Genomic DNA, 20,329 nt, shown 5'->3' on the forward strand with positions numbered 1-20,329 from the left:
GAAAGTGTTGCAGTTGCATGAGCGTGTTTCTTGTTTGTGCTGCATAATAAGACCGTGTGAGTCATGTAATCGATACATGCATTGATGCATTTTTAAATTATTATGGACTTCTTGATCTGTGCATTTATTTAATGCAAGATGGAGACAGTAGAGACAACTCCAGGTCATGTGTTTTTGTATCCAAATAACAATTTTAAGCTTGTTTGTGTAACTTCTGAGCACAGAGTCTGAATGATTTGAAGCATGGGCTCAATTATTATTTTACAAGCTGCATAGAAATGATGGTCTGGGTGAAAACCCGTCCGACTAGCACAAGGTGCTTTAAGATCATCTCCACAATTGACATGCATGCACATTTTGACCCTAATCTACAGCCTGAGACTCTCTTCTCATACAACAAAAGTTTGATCGGGCCGAAAATGCTGTTCTGAATTTTTCCAAGACTCCCAAAAAGCATTCAGTGGTGCATGTAGTCTGGTGTCTCGTTAAAATGCAAGAAGTGATGGTGAGATACCGTCTTCATATCAACCGTCTATGCAGTGCAGTACTCCAGAACAAACTCAATTTGTCACCTGAAAGCATTATGACATCCCTTAAAAGTGTTCCAAAATTCCCCAAAACATCATGTAAGACAGAAAAACAACCCCCCCCCCCAATGGCATCCACGACTTTGTGACAGGATTCTTAATAAAAGAATAAAAATAATAAATAAAGTAAAAATAAAAAACACAATCAAAGCGCATCACAGAAAATTCCCCCAAAATTCTTTGCATATGTTTCTATCAACAAATGTTTTAACTTTCCTGGAAGTCGCATTCATGAGCTCCAAGCCACAGGCAGTCTGCAGGAGCAGCAGAGGGCCGACATCCCAGCCCCAAGTTTTCCAGCTGAACTCTGTGAACTCTGATGTCAGCCCCACTGCTACGCTGAGCCTGACAGCTCCGCCGATTGACAACAATTTTGCTTCTTTTGGCCTGAAGCGCAGACATTTTGAGGGAACATACTGCACAGCAGCAGCCGCCGTTTCTCAAAAATATGCTAACGTGTTTGAAATACGGCACGCTGATGTATCAGAAGTGGTGTCATCTGGTGCTAAAGGACAGTGTGAGAAACAATGCAGTGACGGTGGAAGTCAGCCAAACTAAGCCCCGCCGTGAGCACGCTTTACTTGTTTGTTCAACAAACAATTGTCCAAAAATAACACACAACTGTCCCCTTGAAGACACCAGCAGGAGGCAATAGTGAATTATAAGATGAAGACATAAATATAAAGAAAACTGTAACCTGCTGTCCACAGATATTTGACCAGAATAGTTATTTTTAAGTATTACTTGAATCTGACTGAAGATTTTCAGCGGCCATCGCTCCGTCTTTGAAGTTGTTGATACGGTGGGCTGATGTTGGTTTATATTGCAGCATCTGGAGGTTTGAACTTTGTTCCTTATGTGGAATGACTTAATGGAAATTGGAATTTGTTCAAAGTCCATTTTGCCATTTTAGCTGGAGGTTGAATGTGTTAAGATGGATGTTTATGTAAGCTGATGTCGGAGGTGTATCTGACAGCAAACGCCGGCCTCGGCAAGATCTCCTACCATCTGATAGCAAGACTGAAATTAAACTGAAAGGAGCTGCTGTCCTTATCTGTATAGTGACAGAAATAAAACAAAATAAACGTCAACCAAAAGCAGTTCCAGCTGTTTCATAGAATAAGAAGACGCGTCAAACTTCTTCAGTTCATTGACTGAACAATCAGTGCGGGAGGGAGCATTTATCTGTAGAGCTTTCGCTTCACTCTTAACCTGTAAATACGATTCATCTGAATGTTTGTGTTGGTTTAGAGTTGCAGTTAGTTCGCTGAAACTAGCTCTTACTGTGAAGAACTGGGAGAAAAATGAATGAATAAAATAAATGGACATATATTTGGTGATTTATTTAATGTGTGCTCTGGTTGAACCGGTATCGAACAACACTGCAGACTGAACGTATCATGCAAGATAAAATGAAATATTAATAAGGGTTAAACATAAGGCCCAGCGTGTGTGTGTGTGTGTGTGTGTGTGTGTGTGTGTGTGTGTGTGAGACACTATTGGTCCTCCTCGTCATATCAATTCCAGTGTATTTCTTCACCTGGAAGTTGTTTGCTTACACCTTGATGGCTCTGTATTATTCTTTAGGGGATGTCTGTGCTGCAGGCTTTTTTTTTTTTTTTTTTTTTTTTAAAGGTCTTCTTTATGTGGCGCTTTTTTTCTGGGTGTCTTTGCCAATTTCTTTCAGCTCAGCCTCAGGCTAGATGCCTCAGGTACACCTGTTCGAGATGAGTGAAGGGAGCTTGACCAGTTAACAGGGAGGGGTGGAGAAAACACTTCGCTGACTTGAGGCACCGAGTTGCATCTCGATGATTCACATTTTATTTGTAATTTTTGGATCTGTTTGTCTTCTTAGAGGAACACCTCTCTCATATCTGTGCTCATGCTAAGGGGCAGCACACAACCGTACATGTGAAACTTTTAAAGCCAGCCGCAGGCTGTTGCGTCCACGTGCTAAGAGGTAGTCTGGTGAAACATAAATTCTTCATTATGATATTATGATTGTGATTTTATGATTTTATTCCGTGATTCTCACTGCTGACTGCAACACTTGGTGATATAAGATAGTTTCAGTTACTCCTCCCAGACTGTCTTCACCTTCAACACCACGTCTCTGCAGCCAGGGGTTATGATGCTGGTATCTGTTCTTCTCTGCTGGAAAATAAAATGTTATTGACTCAATTCAAATGTTTTTCTCTGGAATAACCACTAACAGAATGAGATTATGAATATCATTTTCCATATTTATCCACAAAGAAATGAGTATTCATGTGAATGTAATACTCATGATTTTATGTATGTGTAAAAATAAAATCAAATACTGGGACTGTAAATTTTTTAAAAGATATTTTAAGCCCTCAGAGTTTCTTATTTCAGTTCAGTTATTTAGGTTTTGAGTAGTTTGATCTGCGTGCAGCACAATGTGAAGTCTGTTTACTTGCCTTTCGCTTTGTTTTGTTGTTTTGGCTGTTTCGAAGTTGAACTACAGTCAGATGTCAGCAGCAGTCACAACACTTTTGGCACTAACATGCCTTTGTTGAGCGTTTTGAAAAGATCCTTGAGTTTCAGCCAAAGGATGTTCTTTTAAAGATTCAGTACCTCAAAGTGTGTAAATGTCAACATTGTCATTTAACATGGTCTTACCACAGTGCCGTAGTTTTCAATAATACATGTATGACGGTCAGTTCGCTGTACAAAGCTGCTTTAGGAACACTTTCATCTGTTAGTATTGACATGTGATCTTGCTGGCAGTCGTGATGGTCAAGGTAGGAAGGACTGCATGAAGTTTGGCTTCAAAGTTCCAGCCTGCTAACTTTTGACCCCAGCAGGTTTCACAGAGTGAGTTATTTTTTTATTTTTTATTATTATTATTACAGGTTTTTTGAAAAGCACTGGTAAAGGTTGGGAACTCGGTGTTAGCGTCTTCCGTGTAGGAGATGGTTCATGTTTTGGGAGAGAAAAAATTGTATTGGTTCAGCCTTAATTTTGTCTTGGAATTGATTTATATTCTTGAGTTTTTCAGGATGTAGTGATCAATGCGAGGTTTTCAAGCTAGTGCCGCCCCAGAGAAACACGGAACCCTGAAAGAAATCAGGTCATGTACAGGATGACGGCTGCAGGAAGTACGGGCACGGGTAGAAACCCATGGGCTCACACGGTGAAGCTAACAGGCTTGTTTATCCCCGAAACAAAGGACATCTGAAAAAGCAAGTCTCAGGGCAATCAGACGTGGAAGCCTGGATGCAAACAGGAGGCAGCGGTACAGCTGGGAACACAGTGCGGAGATGACGGGGACAAATAGAGACATTTTCCACCAAACTCTGAGTCACATTCAGGCGGCTGCAGGAGACTAAAGGCAAACTTATTCAGCCGCCTTTTCTCCCACATCCCTGATCCCTTACACAGACGCGCATGCCAGCGTTGGCAGGTGCTGCAGTCTACCTTAAGAAGTAAATGTATGAGATCAGGCGATAAGTGTTATGCTCACTCTATGGCCGTGACAGTAAGTGCTTCTGAATCAGCAGTACTTCCGCCCGCTCCTCATCTCTGTGCCGTGATAAACAGCGGCTGGGTCATCTCGCAGTATGTGCCCGAACACTTTTGAACTTGACTTAAATACCCACTCACTCTGTTTAAAAAAAAAAAAAAAAAAAAGTAAGTAAAACATACATTTAAAGTTCAGAGTTTCATTTGGACTCTTCAGCTATTCAGAGCTGTGATTGGGGGGGAAAAAAAAAAGCAGGGAGGGGGGCAGTTTTGTGTTTTTCTGAGAGTTTACACTCATTCATTTTTTATATATCTCAAAGCAGCAAAGCACAACGTTGCTCCATTTTAATTTAATTAGGCAGATTGCTCTCATTATTCATTTACCGCTGTAATAAACACTAATTATTGACAGTTTTGTATTGAATAGAGGCATCATTTGGCAGTTCAAGTCTTATTTGTCAGAATTAAATCATGAAAAAAATAGCATAAGAATATGAATTGAGTATTGAAACTTTAGCAATGATTTGTTTTAAACCATAAATACAATCATTTCTTCTGGTGCTGCTGTTAACTATAGGTATGTGGCATGTCTTTCTTCTAACTTCCTAAGTATACTTTTTTCTTTCAATAATCCCTTTTTCATTCATTTTTAATCTGAATTTCACTTGTTCAGCGCCTCAGAGAGATGAGTGCACTGGATCTCAAGAAACTTGAGCAAATAAAACGAAGCACAAGAAAATGAAGAGCATCTTCTCCATTCTGACGCATTTACAGTGTCCTAAAAAGGAGAGAGCGAGCAAATGGAGAGACAAAGTCACCAGAGTGACCATAAAAATACCAGAGAAATGCTGCAAGTTGCTCAGCGTCGTGCAACATGAACACACGGCGATTAGAAAAACTGCTAATGCTATAATTAGCATCAAAATCTTTTATTGTGTTAGAATAATCGACTCACAAAGAAACGGTGAAATCATTGTCACGGCCGTCTGGAAATTGCTCGTGTGTCTTGGTAACTTGTAGAACTTGTGATGAAGAAATGCGATGTCAAACTGGTGTTCTTTCCTAATTAGCGCTACTATTTATTTTCAGTTATGACTATTATACTTCGCTATATATGTGTGTGTTTTGTCAAAGTGTTTTTGATGTCTTCTTCCCTGCTTTCTTAAAGGGTTCATTTCATAATTTTGGATTTGAGAAAAGAAAAAATCAACATTAGTCACTGCACACCTATTTTTGTCTGCCAAGAAAATGTCCTGTAAATTCCCCTATAGAGTCACATTTTCTGGCGTTTCCACATATCTGTTGGATGTCAGGATTAAACAAACAAGGTATGTGTTTATTAGTGTGTTCTGCAGATTTGGAAAAAGCACGACTAGCTCGTTTCCTTTTTCTTCTTCTTCTTCTGAACGCTTGTGGCCAGAAAGCAAACAAGGGTATTTCCCATCATGGCCGATAGTTACTTTAGATTTTAGAGCGTTGACCTTGTGAGTGTAAACATGTTTTTAGAAGACAGGCCATTTAGAAGAATATCTCAAATCGACATTCATCTAAAAAGGGTCTTGTTTGTGTTGCGCAGTACATTTTCTGGTGGTTACAAGCCCTTCCTACTCTCTGATCCAGAATGAAACGTGTTCCTTTTTGTATCGTTTCTCAGTGTTCTACATTCATAAACTATTCCCTCCCAGTTCTCTGTTCTTGACACCATTCAGACTCAGAGGGGATGAGCACAACACTTGGAGCAGCTAATAAAGCTACCATCAGCTCAGAAAGAGAAATACCAGAATCCTCCGTCTTGTCATTTCTCGCAGGTTTTAGTCTCGCTTTTATCTTTTGATGTACACAGTATCCTGGTGTAATGCAGCTTCCTTATCTCTTTATCCGCTGTGTACCTGCGCTGACTCAGCAGTTGAACATTTCTCTGTGAAATAATGTGCATTTCTGCTTGGGGGGGGAGAGACCCCAAACAAACCTGAAGGACAGCTGCTAAATGCAATACATCAGTGGCACAGACTTTTAAATATCAGTCATCTGGAAGAGAGAAGCAAATCTGGCCTCAGGATCAGTCGCTTTATCTCTGAGGACCGTTGAGAATCAGCATATCTCCAGTGTTTATATAGTGAAAAATATTTTCTAATTAGCCCATTAACTTGTGGTGCATCAGCAAATGACATTTTCAAATATAAAAGCTCTTTGCAACTTTTATCAGAGTAAAATAATTTATATTCTCTAGACAGGAAAACAGTTCTTAGTGATTGTCAGACAGGCTGTTGTATTTTAAAATTGGAATAATCCATCCGTAATAATGAGCATTCAACACCATGTCCAAAGTAAATGAAATAGATCAAATGGATGACTTGGAGTGATGGCTCTCTCGTCTCAACGTGTTTGATATTTCCTTTTTTTTTTTTTTTTTTTCCCCCCTCCTCTCTCCACCCGACTGGAAAAGCAAAAAGATGTTAACAGCATTGAATCATGGCCATTTGACTGGGGGGAGAAAAAAAGTACAAGCAAGAAGGCAAATAACAGTCATATTTACTGCAAGGTTTACACTCGGTGTAATAAAATGCTCATTTGGAATAGTTGTAAATGTCATTTTTGTATCATTTATTGTAACTCCAAACAAAAATAATTTCTACAAAAAATAGTCAAATAATGTCATAGTATTGATGTGTGGTTGATATCTTTACTCTCTCTTTTAGACATCTGACGTTAAATTCTCTTATGTTCTGCTTCCTGAATACTGTGTGAAGATTAAATCTCGCTAAGTGTGGCAACAATCACTCATTCCTATAACAACCATAATAGTGACTAAATTTTTATTATTCGTAACCCCCTGGATATTATATAATATGTATAATCTCAGCGACTGTTAGTGGGCACATTAGATACAATGACTGAAGATATAATTATTTTTTTTTTGTAATTATAATTTTTTTTTTTTAATATAGTTTTTTAATTTTTTTGTAGAAAAATGCAGCAGAAATAGAATAAATGTAAAATCAAGTCTCATCTGTTGACTGGAAATGAAACCTGGTTAATATACTATGTAGGCCTCAGCAGCAGGATCGAATGCACAGCTCGCCTCCCGACGCACTCGTCGTGTCAACGTGTCTCGTCCTCTCCACCGAGTCTGACCACACACACACACCGTCCATCAGTCTAAAGGAGGTGAGATCCATAGCTCAACCAAGAAAAACAAAAAAAGAAGAAAAAAAAAACCAAACCCAAATAGGTCCTTGTGGTTATAACAGCCATTCCCTTTGTAGTGAAACAGTGGTGAATAAAGTATTCTCTTTATGCTTTTTGGTTTGATGCACTTTTGCTCCAGCTCAGAAATAAAGGGAACAGTGATTGGTATGGTTTAGTTTTTTTAGTTTTTTTTTTTTTCCCCCCTCCCCTTCGTCCGTATCTCTCTCTAACAGTCACTCCTTGTTTTCCTCTGTTTGTCCTCCTCACACCTGAACACACACTCGGTGTCATCACCGTCCTGTGAGGTGTTTGTGTGTGTCTGAAAGGTAACTGGGGGGAATAGTAATTGTGAGTGTGCGCTTCTTTTTTTTTTTTTTTTGCAGGTGGTGCAGAGGGTGTGTGTGTGTGTATGTGTGTGCGTGTGTGCGCGCGCTCATTGGGTCCATGGCCGGGGCTGCCCTGCCTACTGTGGGATACCCCTTGACATACACACATGTACACTCGTTGGTCTGAGCGGTGGGTGCAGTGGTGGGGGGGTGTTGGGGGTTCATGGCTCAGTGGGGAATTAACGTGGCCAGCAGGTGGGCTAGCAGAGTGCAGAGCAGCAGACTGAATGTGGAGAGGTTCGGCGAAGAGGCGGCGTTGCAGTCCTTGCCCGCCTCACAGCGAGAGTGTTGGCACAGTACCCCCTTAAACTCCGGAGGACAGATGCACTTCTGGTTCTGGGAGCATGTTCCTCCGTTCTGGCACAGGAGCATCTCTTCGTCGCAAATGTTAGCTGTGAGTGGAGATGAAAGCAGACAGAGAGAGAGGCAGAGGGGTGAAGCATTGGAAAAGAGGAGTGAAGGCATTACAGATGTAAGGAGGGTGAGAAAGAAGTTGGGAATGAAAAGGATGCAGCAACGTGACAGGTGGTAAAGGGATAGTGGGGGGGAGTAAAGAGCACAAAGAGGAAAGAAAGATGTATAGTGAAGTGACAGACAGGCGGGTGAGGAACAGGAGGGGCGATGTTGGGGAAATACATGATTGGAAACAGCGATAAAGGGGCAGGAGAAAAATCCAGGGCAGAAGGATCAAAGTAGAAAAGGAAGTAAGAGGAAGGAGAGAGCCAAGATAAATTCTCCAGTCTTTGCCTCAGGGACAACAGGTAACACCTGCCTCTTTTTGTTTTTGCAGCCCTTTGTCTGTTTTTCTTGAGCCTGCACTTTCTCAGGGTCAAGTTAAAATCATGTCGGAACCCCAGCAGAAAATACACAGCGTGTGTGATGTCTTAAGTAATGATTGGAGGAACAAATGGCATCATTAAAATGCTATAAAAAGCAGTGTAAAAAGTGCCGAGGTAGTTGTACTGCACGAGATACTTGACCTGAAAATGTTCGGAGACAAAATCAGGCTTCCGTGACAAGAAGTAATTACACGAGATAATATTTTCACTACAGCAGAAATAATTGGTGCTGTTGCATTGGAGTAAGGTGTCAGGCCTAACGCACGCTGTGCTGCTGGCTACTACGGTGCAGCCCGTGTCGTAATAAATTATACTGCGTTGAAAGAACACACATGTCCGTGGAGGTCCAACACACGTTTACGTGTGGGGGTGGGTCTATTAAAGACTGAGGCCCCTGACTAGATGGTAGATGGAGGAGGAAGGCCATTCCCTGTAATGGGGTTAAGGTGTGACAGGGTCATCAATTAAAAGAGCAGCTGATGCTGCTAATGAGCTACATGATCTGTTCCTTTGAGAGCAAAGAAAACATCGGGAGATGCACTCACAAGGGACCCGGAAGGCTGCAACGTTTCTTCAAACCCTGGATTTAGTTTTTTGACATTAACCCTCCAAATATCACTGCCCTCATACTCACGGTAACAGCCTTGTTTCCAGTAGTATCCCGGCACGCAGTCGTCACACTTGGCCCCCGTGGCGCCGTCTTTGCACTCGCAGAAGCCGGTGCCGTTACACCGGTCGTGAACAGAACCCATCTGGTTGCAGTTGCACTCTGAAAGGAGAGAGTCATTTAGAAAATCCCCGCTTGCTGTAGTTTTTTGATTTACACTTGAATTAAGTCCAGCCGGTTGTGTCTGACCATAGATTTTTTTTTTTTTTTTGTGCGTGTTGAAGCACTTCAGAGCTACAGTGCTGCTCTTGATGTGCGGTAATGCTCCTCCAGGGAACAGACAAGTCTCAGGATGCTGCAGAGTCAGACCCCAAAATTAAGGCCCTTTTATTTCACCATGGTTTCGTTTTTTTGATTTATGTGTCGGTGCACTAAATTTATCACGCCTTCAGTGAGACATGCATTCCCCTCAGGACTAAAAATGACTGCGATTTAAAAGATATGTCATTCATTTGGATGTTTTAAACTGCTCGTCATAGGTCTCTTTTTTTTGGTCACACAATACACCACCCCTGCTAAAACTGCTGCAAAGGTCTCCGAGGGACCAGGACCAGCACCTTTCAGTGGATTCACTGACTCTGTGCAGAGACCACAGTGACTCATCCAAACAGAAAAATGAAATGACAGATGTCCTATGTCAGAGAATACTAAGTATCTCAGATGTTGTTTGGGAAAATAATCCCATCTAAATCGAACTGCAAGTTCTTTAGATTGGATGGTATCTTCTTACAAAGGCTGATGGCGTAAGTTTCGGGAACATTGGGATATTTTGAAAAGTTCTGGGCCTCTTTGTTCAATGCACCTCATTCTGTACACACATAATTGGTCCAATCAAACACCACAAACGTATAATTCACCTCAGAAAAACCCTCAATTCTCCCTCCCGTGCAATTTTGTTGTAAAATGTCACATTCATGTTGCTAGTCTGACAAAGAATTTCTGCTCTAGTTTATTCCACACAAAGTGACATTGAATATTTCTGCTTAAATTTTATGATTCAATGTTTCCCTGAGATGTCTTTAAAATATTAACATCACAATTGCAAGTATTTTTAGATACTGGCTGACATGGAGATCAGTGGTGGCAGATCAGAGATGGTGGGAAAAAAATTGCAAATCTGCATATTTGCACTGCTTTTGTGGCTTGTTGTTAACTGATAGCTTGTCTTTTACTGAAACCTGAGATCAAATTAACTAATTTATTCCAAAATTTATCATAAAATATTCATAAAGCAGAAACAAGCCAAGATGCCCAGATTACACAACCACAGCGAGGCGGTTTCTATCCGTGTGTATGTAAAGCGTGTGTGTTAATACTGAGCCACCGAGAACAAGTGCATGTGAATGTGTATCTGCGTAAAATGCATTTGTGCTGTACGGTGTGTCGTTTTGTGTTTTGCTCAGGAGACTCTCAAACTGATTTTTGTTACCATGCGTAGTGTGCCAGTGTGTTGGCAGATGAGCGAATGGGGGCTTTTTTTGTGCTGACTCCAAGGCCTGGCCCTGTGTGTCCCCAACCATGGTGAGTTTACCCTCCAACCCCCTGCAGTCCACCTACAGATGGATCCAAATCAACACCAGATTTCTGCTCCACAGCAATACAAACAGAGTGACCTCTTACTAGGACATGCCCTTAATAAGGCTGAGTGTAGAAAGAGTAAATACTCTGGACCCAACAGCGTAAATCGCCAACTAAGAGCGTTTATCAACAGTGGAGTCAGAAAGTTTATTGATGGGATTCTTTATACGTTCTGTTTTGTGTCATTTTTCACTCTGTACCCCAACAAATTGACTTTGAGCTTTGAGGGTGCTTCAGGGTGTTTGCATCATTAAGTTAAGGGTGCTGGACTGAAAAACGTTTGGAAACACACTCAAAAAAAGGTTTGAGTGTCCAGACCATGAAAAGCTAAGATTAGACTGACGGCATGAACAAACCCCTTCCAGAAATAAGGAGGAGGCCTGACAGAGCCTTGGTACGGATTATTTTTCTATATGCCTAGAGGCAGCAAAATCCAATTTCCTGATCAACTTTACTCCGATCAGAAAGTTTCCAATTTAAACATCCAGTAGATAAAGCTAGCTGTGTCCATCAGCTAGCTGCTTTGTGTTTGCCACTATCAGTGACCTCTTTCACATTTCAAACAGGACATAATTAACCTGCCATGATCTACGTGACACATTTATATCGAATGAAATTCATTCCTCTGTATCCTCTGTATCTGTCCATGTCCAGTCCATACACTGGACGTAAAACAGGACAGATACTGAGTAGTGCAGGTTTAAGATGTTGAAGTTGAAGGAGAATCATCTAAGAAAGAAAGGCATTTTTTTATATTTCAGAACTGGACTGTTCTAGATGCAATCATTTGTTTTTTTGTTTTTTTTTTTTTTTTTTACCAAGAAAAAAAAAATGTGAGTGGGTGCTTGGATTGTAAAGGCAGTAACAGCTATCTTATCCTTTCTCTGTCAATCAAACACACACACACACACACTCTCCCATTCGCCTGTCGACTAACCAATGCAGACGCTCTCATCATCCAGTTCGGCAGAGGCGTTGCGGAAGTATCCCAGTCTGCAGTGTTGGCAGTTCTGGCCCCTTGTGTTGTGCTTGCAGCTGACGCATGTGATGATGTTCAGGTAGTCGATGTAGCTGCAGCGGTTGGAGTGGCCGTAGCACTCACAGTCTGAAATAACAGAGGCAGATTTAATCTCATGCTCATGCTTTTTCAGGTGAACTGTCTATTTAAATGTTGAAAAATTGGACGAGGACTTTTTTTTTTTTTTTAAAGCCGTCTCTCAGGACTCTTTGACGACAGCAGGAAGTGACAAATGACTTTCACTGTCTGAAAGTTTTAGTTTGAATGGCTGTGTGGTCTCCTTTCTGACCATATTGGTTCAATAAAGCCAGACCACTCCCTCTCCATTACTATTACTCAGGTTTGCTGAGTCCGCTTCAGTGTGCTGTACTGATTACTGATGGGAATACCACTTTCCTGTGTGTGTGCGTGTGCGTGCGCGCGTTTGTGTATACTACTTTTGTGTGAGTACAGGCATGTTAATTGTGCCTGGGAATTTCATTGCATTGCAGGATGAGTAGATTATAAACTACAGAATCATAACCTAGGGAGTGTGAGGTGAGTTTTCAGACTGAGCCTGACACTGTGGATTTAGTCCGACCTGCGAGGAAAATCGCTCTCTCTCTCCTCTCCCTTCTCTCTTTGCTCCTCATTTCCACCAACCTAAATTTTCTCTTATAAAGCGCTGCACAATCAGAGCTCATAATTAAAATTTCTCTTTGTAATTCATGAATCATCTGAGAGGATTGGAATGCAAGTTTTACTTTACACGCTCCGACGCTTTATAAATTAAGACTTCTTCCATGTTTCGGGCCCTTAAACCTAAAGCTAAAATATAATGCTGTGGAGAATGGTGTAATTTTTCCACAGAGAGAGAAATGAAGGCCCGATATCATTCACCGTCTGATCTGCATTGTGCAGCGAGAGGTGGAGGGCTTTTGCTCCACATCCTCACTACAATTATCTAGGCTGAATCTGGTACCTAATTAAGGTTTTATTAAGCTTTAGAAGTTGGATGCAATAGTGTGCTGCAAGGCATCACTGTCTTCTAAAGAGGCGTTTACCAGGCATGTTTATGCAAATACACATTTAAACACACATTAAAAAGTCGGAGTTTAGCTGTTTAATCAGCCGTCACATTATTATTTTATTATTGTTTGGTTGATGATGCCGGCTGAAATATTAATGAGCTGTTTTAAAGGAAGTCAGTGAGGGAGCACCATAAAATGCCTCTCTCAGCACTGAGGGAACCATGCTAGCTGTGTGGGAAGAACTGCCTAATTAAATATAAATGGCCAATTACGCCACAGACTAGTGAGGCAGTAGGACATTGTTCCACAAATTGACATTACTAGTCAAGATGCTACTTTATTGGTATTTATCAACTCAAGTTGTAAACGGAGAGAGACGGTTTAGAAAGACTGAGAGACGGCTGCCTGCATCAAAGAGTCTCAGGTTGAAAGAATAATAGAACGCTTTGTGTTACAGGCATCACTTCCTCAAATCGGTGTACAGAAATGGCAGCGCGGGCAGTTGTTAAATATAAATTTAAAGTATAAACACTTACCTTGATCATGCACATAAAGAAAGACACAACCACGAGAGAGACAAGGATGGAAGGAAAAAATGAGCAAAATAAAGAAAAACTAAGTTATGCAATGGAAGGAATTGTTCCACAGATTCTTATCCCACAGAAACAACATCAGCGCTTCAGTGGGATGACTGAGAGATGTTACATCCTCACATGTATCCTCAGACCAAGTAGCACTCGTGCTGGTCTCTTACCTTTGAAATCATCGTATATGATCCCAAACAGCTGTCTGGCTTGGGGCTCTCCTGAGGTCAAGAGTTTCAGAAGGCCTTGAGGGATGAAGGAATCTCTGTAAGAGTAGTCCGCTCATCGTTCATTCTGCCACAGTCATCTACAGCTACACACAGACGGGGCACCTGTAGCTTGTAGGTGAGCATTAGTGCTACATTGGGTTTATGGGATTTCCCACTAGGCCCTACTTTTTTAAAAAGGGAACTGCTTTGTTCTATAAAGCTGATAAAATCCTTCACTCTGAGGTTGGAGAAACTGTTTGGACAGAACCCAAAAATCATAATCAAGATTTAATGAGTCTACATGCAAGGAACTACTGTAGTGCTGCACCTGAGGCAGAGGTTTCAGGTTTGTAAAAATTATTTTAAATTGTCCAATTAGACCATCTTTAATATCTGGGAAAGTAGCAATTTGATGTGGCTTGTTTCTTTTATAGCATGCAGCGGGGATTCATCTTGAATGTATTAAAAAATTTCAAAAGATGAGACGAAATGTTGGTTTGCAACCTTGGGAACAGCACTTGGCAAAATCATTGCATATCACACATTACTCTTGGAGGATGTGATGGAATCAAAAGATCCAAAATGGCACAGTCGGCTTTTTGATGTGGCTGTTTTGCCAACCAGTGTTTCCACGGGAAATTAAGGAACTCATTGTTAAATTTGAAGCTGCACGAGGATACAAAGTCCCCCAAAAATAAAAAATTTGGCCGGAGTGCAGCAGTGGATCCAAACCTATAATCTGTACAGTCCTGGACCGACGGACTGACTGACTGATGATGACGACCAGGCAGCTGAGTGTCTTGTTGCTGAGTTTGCAGTGTTTCCAGCTTAGCAATCTAACTCATGTTCAAACAAACCCGAGTCGAAGCCTGGTACATAGCTGGACTGCGTATGGATGCATACCATTTTAGGGTTTAGGACCACGCCTGTTGTTACAGGTAGTCAATCGAACCGGTTTTCTGCCCGGTGAAACAGCAGAGGGCTTCAGATTTGGAAAGGTTACAGAATGTGATAGAGAAATCTTTACAGCGTGAATGGGATCCATGTCGAAATATCACAATCACCACTTTGACATGTCAAACTGAGGGAGTCTGTAATGAATCTAATAATAAAGAGAAAACTACTGTGATCTTAAATATATTATGTCACTTTCTCTCCGACTGCCATTAATTAACTAAACAGAGCTGAAGACACAAGTTAAGTTTGTCATATGACGTCACGTTACTCAATTCAGGATTGTAAGTGGTCCAGTGATCTACTACCTTTTGACTTCTTGCTAAAAATTCTAATTGGGAAACTATTTTGAGAAACGTTTATTGGGGTCAAACTTTCAAATCAAACCTCAAAAAAAGATGCAGGATTAGTTTTATTTTACACCAATGATGCGTGGAAGATTCAGCCGAGAGAGATGACTCAACTGTGGCCTCAAATGTCTCAAACCACTGCATTTAATAGAGCAGGAACATATTAGATAAAAGCAATACTATGCCACCTATTAACCTTATCATGATAAAGCTCGGCTCCCAATGTGAAGCCAGTTATGAATCACTGTGCTATTACACCACATGCTCCAGTTCTACCTTTCCTTTTCTGTCTTTCCCTCTCTTCCGTTTCTTCATCCTCTTTCCCAGAAGTGTGTTTTGTGGTTTCATGCCTCCCTCGTTCCCCCTCCGGGTTTTCAAAGACATGGTGCACTACAAAGGAGCGAAAGCTTGCAAATCAATCTGTATTGATGATCATCTCTGGCTGTTATACCAAAATAGATTTTACAAAGACGACTGACTAGACAACAATATCCAAATATTTGTGTGAAACCCTTCTCTTGTATAGATTCTTCTCTTCAAATTCTCCGATTTCATGTTTTTACTTAAAGGGAAATGCTCGGTTTAATTTTTTGATCCATGTCATAAATTGGGAAATATTTCTTGTAAGAAATGTTTCAGAAATGGCTGATCAGAGCTTTCAGTAAAACTTGATGGAAACATTATCAGAATGTTTTCTGATGTCCATTTAAAGGACAAAAATCTATCTCCCTGTTGTTTGTCGACCCTTTTTTCCCCTCCTTCACTTCATTCTGCTGCCTGCCTTTTATTTCATAAGCTTCAGTGTCAGTCATCATCTCAGTTAAAAATGTGCCGCTGCTGTTTGAACCAAATTAAGATTTAGCCTCATGGCTTATGTTGACTGACAGGTTATCATGTAATTGCGGAGATGAAGTTAGAAACTTTTTTTTTTTTCTTATCCCCCCCCCCCCCCCCAGTTCCTGTTTTTCACTGCAATGTGCCGAAGGAAACTCACAACAAGAGTTTCCTGCATATTTACTGCACAAAAAGTAATTTATCTATCTCTACCGCCACAAACATCAGAGGTACCTCCCCTGTCAGCTTTTCTTTCCGTGTGCTCGTCCTCCTCTTCCCCTTTCACCCCGTGCTCGGATGAGGTTTTTGTTATGTGACCGTGGGTTTCATGTGGGTGTCCTTCAAAGTTGTGGGAGACTAAAACCACAATGATTGAGCTCACATAATGCACAGAAATATGAGGATGTGCAGATTGCTATCACTGCTGGTGAAAGAGATACCTTTCCTTTCAGCTTTTCTTTCCTCCCCGTGCCCGGATGAGGTGGTTGTTCTGCGGCTGTGAGGTTCATGTTCGTGCCCCTCAGACTTATGGGAGGCTGTTTCGCCACAATCATCATGAACATAAAAAGCAGGAAAATCATATTTGTGTTTCTTCTTGGTTAATGACTCTTTATTTTCTGATCCTTCACCTACAATCAGTATAAATAGAAAATCTGATGCTGATGTTGGTGCTAAAGATTTTACTCTGCAGTATAGCCAAAGCTGTTATATAATGGACAGCTACAGATAGATGGATTCAGTTTCTGTCCAGTCAACACTGGAGCTTCTAAGTTTAGCTTTTGAACAGGTTTATCTGCTGCATATTTAATACGGCACAGCTTAACTACAGTATCTAAGTCCAAAAAACTCCATAGAAATCCAATACCTTGCCTTTCTTTCTGTTTCTCCCCTCCGTGCTCAGATGAGGTTGTTTCTTTGTGGCCATGATTTTTGTGCACGCCTCCCTCCGACTTGTGCGAGACTGAGACAGTCATCGTCATCAACACACAAATCCAACATACATTCCTGCCAATCTATTCAGGAGTTTACACGCCAATGAAAATTTGTTTATCACTACCAGCCAGGGATCTACAGTAAGAGTCCAAGCCCATTTCCACAGAGATACCTTTGGTTTCTTGATTCTTCTCCCATTTTCCCCCGTGCTCGGAAAAATGGGTGTTGTGCCCATGTGTCCCATGAGTCTCATGTGTGTGTCCGTCAGGCTTGTGGGAGACTGAAACACCACAATTCTCATCAACATAAGAAGCAGGAAGACATCATGAGGGAGCAACACAAACAACACAGCCAATAACTGGCCAAATTAAAATTTACCACCACAGCCAGAATCGACTGAGGAGGCAAATTTAGACGGTGCACTTTTTCGGCAATGATTTGAGATGTAAGCTGTGAAGTTCACTTCATACTATACTACAACATCTACATCTACAAGGCCGGGCTACCTGTGCTTTCCTTTTCCTGCGTTTCCTCGCTGTGCTGTGAAGGAGTTGTTTTGTGGCCGTGGTGCGTCTCATGGACGTGCTCCTCAGACTTGCTGGGGACTAACATATTTCTTGTAATTAGCGAGCTAGGTTTAACGCAGGCTGACACTACAGGTGAGCTACAGCGCTACTAAAACTGATACCTTTCCGTTCTGCGTGCGTCTCCTCCTGCCTCCTCTCGCCGTGTGGAGACGAGGCGGCTCTGTGGCCGTGAGTCTCGTGCACGTGTGTCGCATGTACGTGTCCATCAGACTTGTGCAACCCTGAAACACCACCATAGTTATAAAATGTGACAAGCCAAAGGCAAACTAAACCGGCAGCCCAATAATGATCTGTTTTTAGTAGCACTAATATAATCTAAATTAATAATCTAGTGATGTATGAAGTGTACAAGATAATAGCTACCACTACATATAAAAATACCTCTTTCTTTATGTGCATCCTCTTGACTTTTCTCCTCGTGCTCAGATGAAGTTTTGTGACTTTCAGTCTCATGTACATGTCCGTCAGACTTATGGGAGACTGAACACCCAAAACACAGCAAAATACAAGGTCTTGATTTCTGTAGCTTCAGTGTTTTGTTTTTTTTAGTGGCATATTTTCACACTTAAAAAGTTTGTTGCATGTTTCCTACATCGATGGCAGCCACATTTAGAGAAGATACCTTTCCTTTCAGTGTTTATGTGATTCTCCTCCTCCCTTTTCATCACATGCTCAGCTGAGGTTGCAGTTTTGTGGCTGTGACTCTCATGTAAATGTCCATCAGACTTGTGGGAGACTTAACAGACAATGATCATCAAATCATCCAATTTACAGCTAAAGAACAGTCTTTGTTTCTGCATTTTTTTTTTTTTTTTTAAAGGTGCTTGTTTATCACGGTGATAAACATTTCAGAAAAGACTCTGTGTATAAATCTTCCTCCACTCCATTAAAAGAAGTTTTACCTTTCCTTTCAGCATTTATGTGATTCTCTTCCTCCTTTTTCAACCCGTGCTCAGATGATGTTGTTTTGTGGCCATGGCTCTCGTGTGTGTGTCCCTCAAAGACGTGGGAGGCTGAAACACCAAACAGCAAAATTTCTGTTCTGTTCTGTACTGTACTGTTCTTAAGGGCCCAGTTCACATTTAATCAAGACTGGCTCATGGAAGAAAGTAGATTTTCTGCTTATTTGCTCCATCTCAATTACAATTACAGTGTCGACGCTATGTAAACCTTGAGCGTTGCCTCCACTGCCTTCTGAACAAATACCTTTTTTTCCAGCTTTTGTTTCCCTTCCCTCCTCCTCCCCTTTCTCTCCATGCTCAGGTGTTGATTTGTGGTCATGAGTCTCATGTGCATGTCCCTCAGGCTGATGGAGAACTGAAAGACCACAGTGACGGTCGAAATAAAAGCAAAAATCCAACTGCATTTCTGGAGTTTAAACCGCAGTCTGAGTGCATTGTTCCGCCGGTACACAGCTGAACTACAGGTCGCTGCTGCCAACGTGTTGCATATGAAATACTGCTACCTTTTCTTTCTGTGTGCTCCCCCTTCTTTTTCTCCTCGTGCTCAGATGAGGTTGTTATTTGGTGGCCGTGACTCTCGCCATGATGTACGTGTCCCTCAGAGTTGTGGGGATCTGACAAAGCAAAACCGTCATTTTTTTTTTTTTTCTCTTTTCTTTTAGATAAGGTCTGTATTAGCAATATTAAAGACCTTAACCACTGTATCTGTGTATGCTGCAGACGTCTACTGTGTGAAGAACTACCATAAATGTGGTTTTGACTATTTTGGCACGTGATTGTTTTTGTGTGTGCGACAATGTCACATCCGTGGAATGTACGCAGGCCGGTGGTCTCAGGCTTGAAAGTCGGCTCTTGCCTTTTCCTTTCCTTGCCGCCCACTGCGGTCATTCCCTCCCAAAGCGAGGTCACTGAAGAGACTCGTTCTTTTCCTCTTTCAGTTTCAAGTGCCATGTTAACTCACGAAAAAAAGTTCTGCTACTCCATGTTTACTGTATGCCAAGTCAACATAAGGAAGAATGCTACCTCTACCTAAGAAGCAGGATACCTGTCTCTTCAGCCTTTCTTGCTTTATGCTCCTCGTCCTCCTTCTCTTCGCGGTGCTCAGATATAGTTTTGAGGCCGTGAGCCTCGTGTACCTCGTGGCCCTCAGAATTGTGGGAGACTGACAAATCATAAATATCATGGGCATTACCAAAAAAAAAAAAAAAAAAAAGATTATTTCTGCTGATTTAAATTCTAAAATGTTTTTCATCTACAGAACGCAGAGATGGACAGATACCTTTCCTCTCAGCTGATCTTTCAGTGTCCTCCTCCTCCTCCTTCGTTCTCTCACCGTGCTCAGATGAGGCCGTTGTTTTGTGGCCATGACGGTCATCTCCCTCAAACATGTGTTGCACTGACACACCACAATCATCAATAACACTAACATAGAAGGTTTTGATGCATTTCTGCAGTTACTGGTATTCAGATTTACTGCCATGTCCTCCACTACATCTTGAGGAGATACCTGTCTCATCAGGTTTTCTTTCCTTTTCCTCATCGGCCTCCTTGTGCCTTTTCTCCTCTTGCTCAAACGAGGTTTTGGTTTTCTGGCCATGGGCCTCATGTTCGTGCGGGGCTGAAGAGTCAACCAAACGAAAGGAGCAAACATTTGACATTTTTAAATTCGTCTTTGGTCTATTTCTAAATGAGCTACACTTACGCTAGAATAAAAACGGATACCTTTTCTTTCAGCTTTCTCCTCCTCATGCTCAGATGAGTGCGTGATTCTGAGACCATGGGTCTCATGTATGTGTCCCTCTGCATTATGGGAGACTGACACATGGTAATTGTCTTAGACGCGATGAACACAGTTGTAAGGTAAACATGGCAAAAGTGCCACTACTAAATATAAATGATACCTCTTCTCTCCTTCCTCTCTCCATCCTGCCCAGGCTCAGGTGAGATGGCTGATTTGTGAACGTGCGTCTCAGTGATATGGGAGACTGAAACACCACAATGATCGTTGCCAGAACAAGAAAAAGCATCTTATGAGATAAATTTAAGGAGCTACTTCCTCTTTTTCACGTCAGCTTCAGTCCTCGTCTCAGATAAATATGACACATGGCAAAAATTCAGATGTATCTTTACACCTCGCGTTGACTGACAGATTATTA

The 20,329-nt window shown here is 41.4% G+C and overlaps 1 protein-coding gene across 1 annotated transcript in view; it reads right to left on the reverse strand.

Annotated features, from left to right (window-relative positions):
• Nucleotides 1–6,650: 6,650 nt before the first annotated feature.
• ntng2b (netrin g2b) overlaps nucleotides 6,651–20,329 on the reverse strand; it is a 57,818-nt gene continuing 44,139 nt past the window's right edge. Inside the window, exons 6-8 of the mRNA XM_029515806.1 lie at nucleotides 11,670–11,837; nucleotides 9,122–9,256; nucleotides 6,651–8,040 (exon numbers count right to left, since the gene is read on the reverse strand). Coding sequence (XP_029371666.1) covers nucleotides 7,817–8,040; nucleotides 9,122–9,256; nucleotides 11,670–11,837 — 527 coding nt within the window. The 3' untranslated portion in view covers nucleotides 6,651–7,816. The remainder of the gene's footprint in view (nucleotides 8,041–9,121; nucleotides 9,257–11,669; nucleotides 11,838–20,329) is intronic.

This window comes from Echeneis naucrates, chromosome 12, assembly GCF_900963305.1.
Source record: "Echeneis naucrates chromosome 12, fEcheNa1.1, whole genome shotgun sequence".
NCBI lineage: Eukaryota > Metazoa > Chordata > Actinopteri > Carangiformes > Echeneidae > Echeneis > Echeneis naucrates.